The 12,930-nt window shown below is 41.5% G+C and overlaps 2 protein-coding genes across 2 annotated transcripts; both read right to left on the minus strand.

Moving 5' to 3' along the window:
* Positions 1 to 245: 245 nt before the first annotated feature.
* LOC102708117 (zinc finger protein CONSTANS-LIKE 2-like) lies at positions 246 to 1,811 on the minus strand. The gene is made up of 3 exons (XM_015834838.2): positions 1,303 to 1,811; positions 1,021 to 1,194; positions 246 to 932 (listed from the first exon to the last, which is right to left on the minus strand). The coding sequence occupies exons 1-3, from the start codon at positions 1,753 to 1,755 to the stop codon at positions 558 to 560; spliced, it is 1,002 nt and encodes a 333-aa protein (XP_015690324.2). The 5' UTR covers positions 1,756 to 1,811; the 3' UTR covers positions 246 to 557.
* A 4,933-nt stretch (positions 1,812 to 6,744) lies between these two features.
* LOC102708400 (protein NETWORKED 2A-like) lies at positions 6,745 to 9,925 on the minus strand. The gene is made up of 2 exons (XM_006646396.3): positions 9,757 to 9,925; positions 6,745 to 9,485 (listed from the first exon to the last, which is right to left on the minus strand). The coding sequence occupies exons 1-2, from the start codon at positions 9,848 to 9,850 to the stop codon at positions 7,012 to 7,014; spliced, it is 2,568 nt and encodes an 855-aa protein (XP_006646459.2). The 5' UTR covers positions 9,851 to 9,925; the 3' UTR covers positions 6,745 to 7,011.
* Positions 9,926 to 12,930: the final 3,005 nt, after the last annotated feature.

The raw sequence follows: 12,930 nt of genomic DNA on the forward strand, positions 1-12,930 counted from the left end.
CCATGTCACATCGCGTCGTCACACTACTTGGCTCGATCGTTCGTTCGGTGAACTTTTTTACACGAGCACGGGAAACGGTAGCTGGCTAGAGCTTGCCAGGGTTGGGGGTGCGAGCAGCACTAACACGGAGGGATGATTATTTTTGGGTCGTGCAGCTCGCGTTCGTGTTCGGGCGCGTTTGGAAGTAACTGGGAAATCACGGAGCGGTAGCGGTACAAGTTGTTCTCTCGGTGTGTCTGGTCACGCGAGAAGGCTTCTTTTTGTCCTCCTTTTTAAAATTTTTTTTCCCGGCTTTCATGATGTTTCTGGCGAAAGTTACAATAATACACACACAAGGGAAAGGTCAACGACGCCACTCTGACCTGACTTCTCGCGGGCTCGCGGCACACTGGCGCGCCACGGCTGCTGCCTGCTGCGCACCGGTCGCCCGCGCGCCCGCCACCCTGAGCTTAGTGCTCGTGCTCGAACACCGGACCCCACCGACCACCAACGGGCGCCTCCGCCGGTAGATCTCCAGCTCCCGTCCCCTGATCGGCAGCCGCCGACGGAGACGACGGTTACGAGGCGAGGTTCACGGACAGCATGTCGCCGAGGGTAGCCCAGAGCTCCTCGTCGACGTCGAAGCCGGCCTGCCGCTGCCGCTCCGCCTCGGCGGTGGTGGCACCCGGGGCCCGCCACCACCACTCGCCATTCTCGCTGCCTCCGACGAACGACGACGAAGCCGCCGTCGCGGCGCCGTCCTTGTTGTGGTGCTGGTAGTAGCTGTTGACGCTGGTGCTGCTGCTGCGGTAGTCGCTGTAGCCGGCGGCGGAGTAGCCGTAGCTGCCGTCGAACGCCTCGCGATCGTCGCCATCCGCCTCGGCCTCGCCGTTCCTCGCGAACCGGCCCTTCACCCTGGGCCGGCTGTCGGCCAGCGTCTTCCTGCACGCGTACTGCCAAACACAACCTAGCGTCAGCACGAATGGCGATCTCGAGAGAGATCATGAGTGCAACAGAGAGTGCGGAGGAGAGGAATGGTACAGTGATCTTCTTGTTGAAGTTCCTCTGGTGCCGCTTTACGCGGTACCTCTCGATCCTCTCCTTCCTCTCCTCGGCGCTGTATCGCCCGACCTTCTGCGAGAATGGCCCGCCGCCGTCTTGGCCGCAGCTCTCGCCGGACGGGAGCGGCCGTGGCGGCGACGATCCATTCATCCCCTGTTTTTTTGTCAGGACAAGACTAGTGTTCAGTTCAGCTTACATGCAGCTCACAGAGTCGCAGGTGTGCACCGTGCAGTTCAGGCAGCTGCATGCAGCCCATAGTACCTGGAGGTCGCCGGTGCTGAAGACGCGGCGGACGGGGCATGGCGAGGTGAACTCGAAGAGGTCACCGGAGGAGGAGGACGGCGAGGAGGAGAGCGGCGGCGGCAGAGGCAGCTGGTGAGACGACGGCGACGAGAAGAATGCGCTGCCGCCGGCGCCGAGGTGGTCGGTGAGCTGGAGGTGATGCGGGAGGGAGTGAGAGCTGATGCTCCTCTGGATGTTGTTGTAGTAGGACGAAGGGAGCGACGAGGAGTAGGACGGGGGCGACGACGACGCGGCGCCGAAGGGAGGGAACGCGCCACTAACATTGCCGCCGTCGAGGTAGCCGCCGGCGACGCGAGGGATCTGCGTCGGGACGGCGGCGCCGCTGGAGAGGCTCGCCGCCGGGTGGTGCATGAAGCTGACGTCGCTGCCGTAGGAACCCACCGACGAGGCAGAGGATGAATGGCGAAACATGGCGTGTTTCCTTTGCAATTTGGACGTGAAAAGAAGCCTCGGGGATCACTTCGGGCGAGTTGTGTGCTTTGGGGGGAGCTCAAGTGGAGGTGCTTGGTATAAGAAGGCCAAGGGGGCGAAAGGGCATGGCCGCATAGGCTCGCGAATGTGTGTGCGTGCGTGCGCTGGTGCACACGGCCGGTGCCGTGCACTGTGACTCTGTGACTGTGAGAGGTGGTAGGGCCACCGGTCACCCCTCCATGCAGTACAAAGAAAAATCTTATCAGGTCCCATGCGAACTATATGGATGTACTGTACCGGAACTCATTTCACAAGTCAAATCGAATTTAGAGGAATAATTAACTTTTTGCCACTCTTAAAAATAACACTAACACATTTGTTACCGGGCCCACATGTCATAGACACATGAGGGCCCATGTATTATAGATAACGGGTGGCAAATATGTTATGTACTATTTTTAAAAGTGGCAAAAAGTTAAATGCCCCGAATTTAGATGGTGTGTCTTGCTAAAGTAAAAACTTAAAAAAGATTGTGTATTGCAACATCTCCACTACGAGGTATAGTGAAGTAGGAACTAGGAAGGTTGATTGTATGCGGATACACAAGGCATCCGACTTTTTCCCCTAGGTACAAGTCAAATTTTATGTTCTCACCCAAAAGAAAATTCTGATGATGTCGATAAATTTACCTCCTACTACACCGGTTACGTGATATCAGCCACTGAAGTATAACCCAACGGCTAAGATTATGTGCTCTCCCCCCTGTTCCTGGAGTCTGGAGTTACTTGCATGGGACAAATTCACGTATCTTTAGCCATATGACCATTAGAAGATCACTTTTGCTACTGATCAAACGTTTGATTTTTTTTCTTTTGTTAAACGTGTGCGCAATGCATTGGGGGTTAGGGGGAGAGCGTATATGACCAGATTATCATCCAACGATGATGACCAGATTTAATTGATGGAACTAAAATTTTTAAACATAGACGGATCCTTGGAAGATTTTCTAGACCGAAGAGCATCTACCGGACTGTTTTGTACTGCCGAATTGTGTGGCATAGGCAATAGTCCTTAAAAAGGTTGTTTCACCCTTTTATTTATTTATGAATGAAAGGTGCAATGGGAAACTAAGATGCTTTTTCCTTGAAAACAAAAGCCCCGCGAAATATTCTCATTAGCCCCCTTTCATAAAAGTCGTGCTGAAGCTAACAATTTAGAGGAATGAGTATAGGTGTCATAGCTTAGGGAATATGCTCCAACTAATTACACATTGATTAACAAACACAAGGAAGTTGATGCCAGGGACTTTTCTGTATAAAATCAGATCAATAAGGTACGGAGCTGCAGCTAACTGAAAGATATTTATGCGTGCGTGGAACGTCGGCAGGTTCGTTCAGAACAGTTTTGGTTAAACGGCAGCAAACAAATCAACAGATTTACTGGATGTGCATGTTTCCAATTGAAGCGACCACGTCGTAAAACGAGAAGTTAGATACTAGAGTAATAAACTTCTGAGCAAATGGACAAACAGACAGAATGCCTTACCGAATTACACTTCTTGACAAACTTTAACAACGTTTGTCAAACAGAGCCAGTCTTTTTGTAACCCCATGTTTGAGCTTCACTTCATATATTGCCAATTATATCCTCTTACTGAGAAAAGAAGAATATCAATTAACACTAACCGAAAATTGTAGCATTCTCTCTCTGAGAGAGTGACTCTCTGAGAGTGAGAGAGATCTACAGAGGGAAATGATAAGTATAGAACACATACTGTAGTTAGACAAAGATATGCTGCTTGCCAGAAGCAGACTCTGATCCCTGTCTCAACATGCCAAGCTTTAACATCGAATCGTCTAGAGCTCCACCTAGTGTTCCTTATCTTTTATGCTGTACCAATATCCATGTACGTAGCCCATGAGATGTACGTACGTAGTGCTGGTATTAGATAAACTAGAGATGCTTTTTTAAAGAAAAATAGAGATGCTTTCCCTGAAATATTCCAAGACAGTTTGATACAAAGATACTTGTATAGTTGTATATATGTCATTTTCAAATATCTTATAGGGTTCATTGTTGTACGATTTGCATTGTATCAGGGGACTAAGGGGGAAAAGGGAGAAAGTAGAACAAAAATACTGTAAATGGTGGTTAAGAAAATGGCTAATAGCTAGATTGTTTATTCACAAAACAAACGCATGCATGAAATTGCAACAAGTACGGTGTGACTAGAACAGGTGCTCTTTGTTTTGAAGCTGTCAAAAGGAGCTGGCAGTAAGTGTACTATTTTTTATTCACAAAACAAACGCATGCATGAACTTGCATGGACTAGTAATTTTTTTATTGATTTAACTTAACTGGTTTGCCCCCATCTTAATACACTAATATTGATCTCTCCATACTCACGCTATACTACAACAAACACTTCCATCTTTTAATGGATTGCTGATACTTGAACTGTCTAAATGTTCAATTATGTCTTAAATCCATGCTAAATCTAAAAACTTGTCAGTTGATCATGCTAGACATTTAGATTGTACATTTAAGATATTTTCTTAAGTTTGCAAATTTCTATCATTTTGGCCTGAAACATTCAATTCAGTTTATTCATCCATAGTTACAAACTACATTTAGCTAGAGTGATATTCTATTGCAGATAATGCCTTGGTTCCATTTCCTTTCCCTGTAAAAAAAAATCTAAGAATATAGTCATAATTCAAGAGGTTCTGCAACCAACGGCATCCCCAACAGCTCATCTAAATTTGGTCATCCATATCTTTATTTGGATGATCATCTAAAACACTTTCATTCTTCATATCCCTTTGTACTCCAGCAGATCATCTATATATGGCATCATCTATATCTATTTGGAGGATTGGAGAGAGAACATCTAAATATAGAGTTTCTCTCTCCTAATATGGATGACATCCAAAAATAGATGATGAGATAGATGATCTGCTGAAGCTCAACTTTTACTCTTCATCCTCTATTTCTAGGATGGAGGATGGGATGGATGAGCTGTTGGGGATGCTCTAAACTGGGAACTCTACTCAGATAGATATAGGTAGGAATAATAGGCAGGTTCAGAAGTTGACCTGTTAGGCCTGGCTGTTCTGGGACACCCATCATCTTGCAAACTCATTTTACAGATGGAGATGTTGACACTTCTCTAAAGATGATACAGAGGGTGTTTGTTTTTAGGAACTAAAGTTTAGTCCCTAGGCACATAGGATGTTTAAACACTTATTATAAATAGTAAACATAGATTATTAATAAAGCCCATCCATAATCTTGGACTAATTCGCGAGACGAATCAATTAATCCATGATTAGCCTATGTGATGCTACAGTAAACATTTGCTAATTATGGATTAATTAGGCTCAAAAAATTCGTCTCGCAGATTAGCTCTCACTTATGAAATTAGTTTTTTATTAGTATATGTTTAATATTTCAAATTAGTGTTCAAACATCCGATGTGATATGAGGCTAAAAAGTTTAGCCCCATCTAAACAACCCCATAATTTCAGGCCTCTGGTAGTCTGGTTTTATGTTTAAATTAAGCCATACCACGCATGGTACTAGTCATACATATGGCAGGTTCCATGCAAACCTATCACACTAAAAGTCAAGAGGAATACCAAATATGCAAATTTACAGAAAGCACTATATACAGCTTCTAAGCTAGCTCATCATGCAACAATTTTGTCATACCGTTCTAGTTACGTACTTAAACCACTATGGCCATTATGGAACAATGAAACAACTATAGAGTATTTCAATAAGAACCAACCAATAGGCATATGATCAAATAATTAAAAGCCATGTATTTCACCTCGAAGGTTTACTGAAAGTGGATTCAAACCTACAACATTTGGATGAGCTGTAATCTGTCATCTTAGCATGACCAGTAAGTCCATTTCATATTTCTTTAGCTGCAGTATCTAACAAAATATTGAGCAGAGAAGTTAGTCATTTTGATCATATGTCATGAACTAGATGAATAAATAGGAAGTTTTTTGGTTTTCTTAACGATTTAACAATAAGCTTTTCTGTTTCTAAAAAATTCAAAAGAATTAACATTTTCAAAAATTTTGACCAATAGTCTAGTAGAAATATTGGCAGCCTAAAAATTGATTTCCCCATGTTACATATAATGACAATCCTGATAGTGTTTAAGGATCTGCCAAAAGTATTTGTACATGAAAGCTTAGATTTTACCAATAAACCATATGTTATTAGTGTGCTGGAGTGCATGACTTCACCCAAACGACTGTTAAGGAGAAGCATACGTGAACTTATTCACTGATGTCAACATAAAAGACCAAAGAGATGCAGTTTGACTTAGATGGGATATCAACCAAACATGATAAAGCCTTTACATACTTATCTATAGCAATGTTGCTTTACATATACCCTCCATGACTGCATCAGAAAGTCACTGTCATTTGTTTTTCATTTGAAAGTAAGACTTGTTGATACCATGTAATTTCTCCAAGATCACACTGCCTGAAAACGAAATTAGATAATGATAAAATGTCATGATCAAAAATAAAAAATGTCTTGTGTCAGATGCATCCTAACATCTCTCAGTATTGTTCTGAAAGAGTAGCTTGAAATTTTATTAACACCACATTGAACATACTCTTACCTGCCAACATATTTTGTATATATGACATTGCTGAAGCCTGAAGGTGGCTGCTTTATCCAAAATGATAGGCAATGAATTAATGGAACATGAAAAACTGAGAAGACTTTGATCATAGTAATACTTGATTAGAAAGTCAATATAATGCACTAAGGAGTTTATATATTTTCCTAGATTATAGGTCAACTAGGAAAACAGTTGAACCACGATGTTTTCTAGTGGTTAGACAAGCAGCGAATTGATGATGCGAGTTAAACTTTGGTTGTCAATTGGTGTACTTTAGCATCAGGAAGTTCAGCACAAAGCCCCCCATAAATCAAATAGAGGCACCAAATGATTGTTAGACCATATGCTTATCTCATCATTATTTTTCAGTATCTTGGAAATGAGATGTTATAAATTAATTCACAAGTCAACATTAATGAAAAGACAAAAGTCAAGTCAGAGAACAACAAGATTTCTTTTCCAAAAAGAAATGCAAAGATATTACACGAGCCTTTTTACATTCTAAAAACCTATAGAGCCTCAATATATGATTTAAATTAACATGTGATCATTTTCTAGAACATTAAGAAAAGGAAAAGAAAGTGTAGCTCATGATCTAACCAATCTCATCTAAAAAGCCCTGACCTCATGTCAGCAACTGGCTTTGGCATCACAGGACCCATGCACGAAAAGAGCGACGCTTTCTTTGGCTTATTACCAAATAGGAAAGTTCGAAGGGGTACTCCAGCCTTCACTGACAAAGATCTGAAGCTATGTTGTGTTCGGTTGCTTCTTCCAATAGACAGTTCAACATTCTCTCTGAGCTTCAAAAGAGCCCTCCCAACCTCCACTTGGAGGCCCCTCACATGGTCCATCCCAGCTTGTAGCTCTTTGGTAACCTTGTTGTTCTCTTGCTTCATATTGTTGACCTCTCCTTGGAACTTTGCAGACTGGAAAGGAGTGAAATGAGCATCATCAGTTTGGCCCAATGTTGTAATCTTTGATATCTCCTCTTGTATGCTGCAAAGCAATGAGAATCTATTCTCTAGTTCCCCTCGCAGCAGCACATTCTTTTCCAACCATACCTGCAGATCGGTGCTCAAGTCACGGAACTTCTTTTCAAGCGCAGCTGACTCTAGTTTTCTAGTTGATTGACAAGAAGGCACGACATCTGAGCCTTCCTGTGCTTTGGTATCAGTAAGTCTATCCATCTCAGCTTTTGCTTTATCAAATGATTTCTGGAACTTCTGCATGTAATGATAAGATGTACTGAATCTCAACCAGAAATTCAGGCTTTCCTCCAGTACTCTGCTGATTTCAACTCTGAATTTATCCTCCAATGATGAATCATGTGGTTCTTCATGTTGGCTTATCTTCATGTTTTCTTCAATCTCAGTGACCTCTTTATCTTCAAGGCTAGGATTGGCGTTTGCTTTAGATGATTCTTTAGACTTTTCAAAATGCTGAGATAGAGAATTGTTGAGCTTGGTTTGTAAACAGCTCAACATTCGTCTAAGAGCGCGAATCTCATCATCTTTTGTTGCACTAGAACTTTTTAACTCCTTCATCTCTGACATTGCCTCAAGATGATACTCTCGATTTTTCTTCTCGATTTCTAAAAGTTGTTTCTTTGTATCTTTGTAGTTACGAAGGATGGATGCATAATCTTTTAAGAAAATTTTATCCTTACCCTCTAGCCCATTCAGAACTAAAGTTTCATCTAGCTCTTCCTCATGTGTCTCGCTAGAGCAATCTAATGAGTCCAATAATCCTTCATCTGTTGATTTGCATGGATTTCCAGGATCATCTTGAGAAGAATCATAGCATGCCTCAGGTTTATTTGCACCTTCATCAGAAGCTATGCCTTTAGACTCCAGGGATGAATTTACTATTTCATCAGTGAAATGGACATCCAACTTATTTACAAAATCATTAAGAGTGTCATTTACTTCAGTTAGTTGCATGTGAATATGTCCATTCTCAGTGTGCACAGACTTTTCAATCCACTGTATTGTTTGCAACACCTCCTCGACTTGCTTTAATCTTTCAGAAAACTTGCTAGAATCCTCGATCAAAGCTGCTTTATCATCTGCCAAGCTATCCAAGCGCTTGTGTAGCTCGTCTGCCTCATTTTTCACTCTATCGATTTGAGCATTTTGTGAAGAAACTGCAATTTCTAGGCTGATGACCTTATCCACAAATTCATCAACCTGCCCGGCTAGATGCACCACATATGCCTCTGAGGATGCCTCAAATTTTTGTTTGACCTTTTGGGATATTTCATGCAGCTCAAGCTTGTGTTCTTTCAGAATTAGATCATTGTCCTCTATAGATGTAGGTACAGAACAGAACTCTATGCCTTGATATAGGTCCTTCTGATCAAAAGGATACCCACACTCGCTCTTGAAAATTGTTAACTTCTTCTTTGCATCCATGACTCTTTGAATCTCCATGGTTGTCTCTTCATATGATCTCTTTTGCTCACATTCCAAACTAGCCAATTTATCCTCACATGAAATAAGGGCTTGTGCAGCCATTAAAGCTCGAGCTTCATTGTCTTCAATAACCGCACTAGTGCTAAAAGTCTCCTGCAAGCTCCATACCTCCTCTTGCATTTCTGTCGCCTGTCTTTCAATGTTCAAATACTTAGTTAACGAAGATTCATATGAGCTCTTGAAGAATTCCTTTTCAGTCTGCAAGACGAGGATTTTCTTCTGTAGCCTCTCAATCTCTTCCTGTGCCTTGTCTTTACTCATCTGAGAGCTAATCCTTCTATGTGTCTGTGTCCTCTTTGGAGCTGGGTTGGTTCCTCTGCTGATATTGATCCCTGTAATGCCCTTCGGGAAACCATCACCATTGTCATCTTGCAGAGAGAGCTGGACTTGCTCTGGAAACGCAGTTGCTATGGTGTGGTTGGCCTTGTGAAGCTCCCCTGATACCCGGTCATATCTATCAGCAATCGCCTGGTAAGATCTAAATGTCTCTTCTACATAGTTTATTAGTTCGGGTCTGTTCTTGAAGTATAGTTCTGCCTTCTTTGCAAATGTATCAGCATCTATCTCTATGAGTTTGATCATGGCCTTCACCCTTGTCTCCATCTCTGCAGAGATAACCATAAAACCTCTTGAAATATTTTTGATGACCAAAAGAGAAACACTCTTACCAGAAATCTATAGTAATTCCTTCAGAGCTTAGAATCATTTAATCATGCGTCAGGAAGATACTAGTAAATATACTAACGGGAAACCGAACACCACTATCACCTCATTCATCGCCTCCAATGATGATAATAAGATTGGAACAACAATAGAAATTGTAGCGATGAGAGTACTGGTGTGATCGTCCGTTTGTTCGAAGAGGAATGGCGCTACCTTGGACGTTGTTGTCGAGCCATTTGGACTGGGTGGTGCGGATGTGGCTCGCCCACCACCATGAGTAGGCGTTGCTCGCCGCGCGCCGCAACATCGCGGGCAACCGGCCTCCTCGCTCCTCCTATCCCCCACCCCTCCTCCTCCTCCTATTCTTCCTATGTGCCCTAGCCTTTCTCGACGGCTACCGCTACTGGCGTGGTGTGGTGCTGGCTACGGCGGGTCGGTGGAGGGGGAGGGCAGGGCCGGGAAGGCCCCGGGGCAGTGGTGGAGAAAGGCATGGCGAGATTAGGGGAGGGGATCCATCCGCGAGCGGTCATGCTGTGGCAGGTGGCTGCCCGCGGCGCACGGCCAAAGCGCCCTGCGCTACGACCGGCTGGCCGTGAGGAGCGGGGCGCCATGGCGGAGCCCACGTTGGACTGCAGTCATGGGCTCTCCTCGCCACGAGCACGCATGACAACTACATTTTCGCGGTTTTATGGTTAAATTAAGCCATTCCATGCATGGTACTAGTCATACATATAGCAGGTTGCATGCAAACCTATCACACTAAAAGTCAAGAGGAATACCAAATATGCAAATTTACAAAAAAAAAACATTATATACAACTTCTAAACTAGCTCATCATGCAACAATTTTTTTCATACCGTTCCAGTTGTGTACTTAAACCCCTATGGCCAATATGGACCAATGAAACAACTATAGAGTATTTCAATAAGAACCAATCAATAGGCATATGACCAAATAATTAAAAGCCATGTATTTCACCTCGAAGGTTTACTGGAAGTAGATTCAGACCTACAACATTTGGATGAGCTGTAATATGTCATCTTAGCATGACCAGTAAGTCCACTTCATATTTCTTTAGCTGCAATATCTAACAAAATATTGAGCACAGAAGTTAGTCATTTTGATCATATGTCATGAACTAGATGAATAATAGGAAGTTTTTTTGTTTTTCTTAATGAAGTAACAAGAAGCTTTTCTCTTCTTGAAAAATTCAAAAGAATTAACATTTTGGAAAATTATGACCAATAGTCTACTAGAAAGATTGTCAGCCTAAAAATTGATTTCCCCATGTTACATATAAAGACAATCCTAATGACATTTAAGCATCTGCCAAAAGTATTTGTACATGAAAGCTTAGATTTTACCAATAAACCATTTGTTATTAGTGTGCTGGAGTGCATGACTTCACCCAAACGTCTCTTACGGAGAAGCAGACGTGAACTTCTTCACTGATGTCAATATAAAAGACCAAAGATATGCAGTTTGACTTAGATGGGATATCAACCAAACATGATAATAAAGCCTTTACATACTTATCTACAGCAATGTTGCTTTACAGATATCCTCCATGACTGCATCAGAAAGTCATTGGCATTTGTTTTTCATTTGAAAGTAAGACTTGTTGATACCATGTAATTTCTCCATGATCACACTGCCTGAAAAGGAAATTAGATAATGATGAAATGTCACGATCAAAAAATAAAAAATGTCCCGTGTCAGATGCATCCTAGCTAACATCTTTCAGTATTGTTCTGAAAGAGTAGCATGAAATTTTATTAACACCACATACTCTTACCTGCCAGCATATTTTGTATATATGACAGTGCTGAAGCCTGAAGGTGGCTGCCTTATCCAAAATGGTAGGCAATGAATTAATGGAACATGAAAAACTGAAAAGACTTTGATCATAGTAATACTTGATTAGAAAGTCAATATAATGCACTAAGGAGTCTATATCTTTTCCTAGATTATAGGTCAACTAGTTAAACAATTGAACCACTACTTTTTCTAGTGGTAAGGCAAGCGGTGAATTGATGATACCAGTTAAACTTTGGTTGTCAATTGGTGTATTTCAGCACAAGGGAGTTCAGCACAAAGCCCCCCATAAATCAAATAGAGGCACCAAGTGATTGTTAGACCATATGCTTATCTCATCATTATTTTTCAGTATCTTGGAAATGAGATGTTACAAATTAATTCACAAGTCAACATTAATGAAAAGACAAAAGTCAAGTCAGGGAATAACAAGATTTCCTGTCCAAAAAGAAATGCAAAGATATTACACGAGCCTTTTTACATTCTCAAAACCTATAGAGCCTCAATATATGATTTAAATTAACATGTATGATTATTTTCTATAACATTAAGAAAAGGAAAAGAAAATGTATCAGTAAGTCTATCCATCTCAGCTTTTGATTTATCAAATGATTTCTAGAACTTCTGCATGTAATGATAAGATGTACTGAATCTCAACCAGAAATCTAGGCTTTCCTCCAGTACTCTGCTGATTTCAACTCTGAATTTGTCCTCCAATGATGAATCATGTGGTTCTTCATGTTGGCTTATCTTCATGTATTCTTCGATCTCAGTGACCTCTTTGTCTTCAAGGCTTGGATTGGCTTTTGCTTCAGATGATTCTTTAGACTTTTCAAAATGCTGAGATAGAGAATTGTTGAGCTTGGTCTGTAAAGAGCTCAACATTTGTCTAAGAGAGTGAATCTCAACATCTTTTGTTGCACTGTAACTCTTTAACTACTTCATCTCTGACATTGCCTCAAGATGATACTCTCGATTTTTCTTCTCGATTTCTAAAAGTTGTTTCTTTGTATCTTTGTAGTTACGAAGGATGGATGCATAATCTTTTAAGAGAATTTTATCCTTACCCTCTAGCCCATTCAAAACTAGTTGTTGCCAACCTAAAGTTTCATCTAGCTCTCCCTCAGTTGTCTCTCTTGAGTAATCTAATGAGTCCAATAATCCTTCATCTATTGATTTGCATGCATTTCTAAGATTTTATATAATATATATATATATAATGTTATTTGACATAATAGTGTTTTACCAGGATTTTTTATGCTTGTCTAATCGCACTTACCCTTACAATATTAGGCTGGAAATGCATCTAGATATACATTTTGTTTTGGATGATAGATGATATGATAATCAAGAGATAAATGTGCTTGTTGAGATAAGTATAGTATTAGTTTTGCTCAAAAAAGTGTAGTTATTAGTTCGTATGATAATTATGGCGATTCTCACAAATGAAACCAAAAGGCTAAAGTGCTCAAGCCGACTTAATCTATTATTTTTGTTTTGATTTTAACTTATAGAAAGTTGCACTGTTGAGAGAAGTTCATGTGAAAGCATGGGCAATAGTTACTGAAGAGA

This window comes from Oryza brachyantha, chromosome 1 (assembly GCF_000231095.2).
Source record: "Oryza brachyantha chromosome 1, ObraRS2, whole genome shotgun sequence".
Taxonomy (NCBI): Eukaryota; Viridiplantae; Streptophyta; class Magnoliopsida; order Poales; family Poaceae; genus Oryza; species Oryza brachyantha.

Excerpts from the sequence above, each read along its gene's own strand:
- LOC102708117 (XM_015834838.2), bottom strand. The coding sequence starts at position 1,755 with ATGTTTCGCCATTCATCCTCTGCCTCGTCGGTGGGTTCCTACGGCAGC. Across the intron at positions 1,195-1,302 it reads TCAGCACCGGCGACCTCCAG|GGGATGAATGGATCGTCGCC; the intron begins GTACTATGGGCT and ends ACAAAAAAACAG. Across the intron at positions 933-1,020 it reads ACTTCAACAAGAAGATCACT|TACGCGTGCAGGAAGACGCT; the intron begins GTACCATTCCTC and ends TGTGTTTGGCAG.
- LOC102708400 (XM_006646396.3), bottom strand. The coding sequence starts at position 9,850 with ATGTTGCGGCGCGCGGCGAGCAACGCCTACTCATGGTGGTGGGCGAGC. Across the intron at positions 9,486-9,756 it reads GCTCGACAACAACGTCCAAG|AGATGGAGACAAGGGTGAAG; the intron begins GTAGCGCCATTC and ends TTATCTCTGCAG.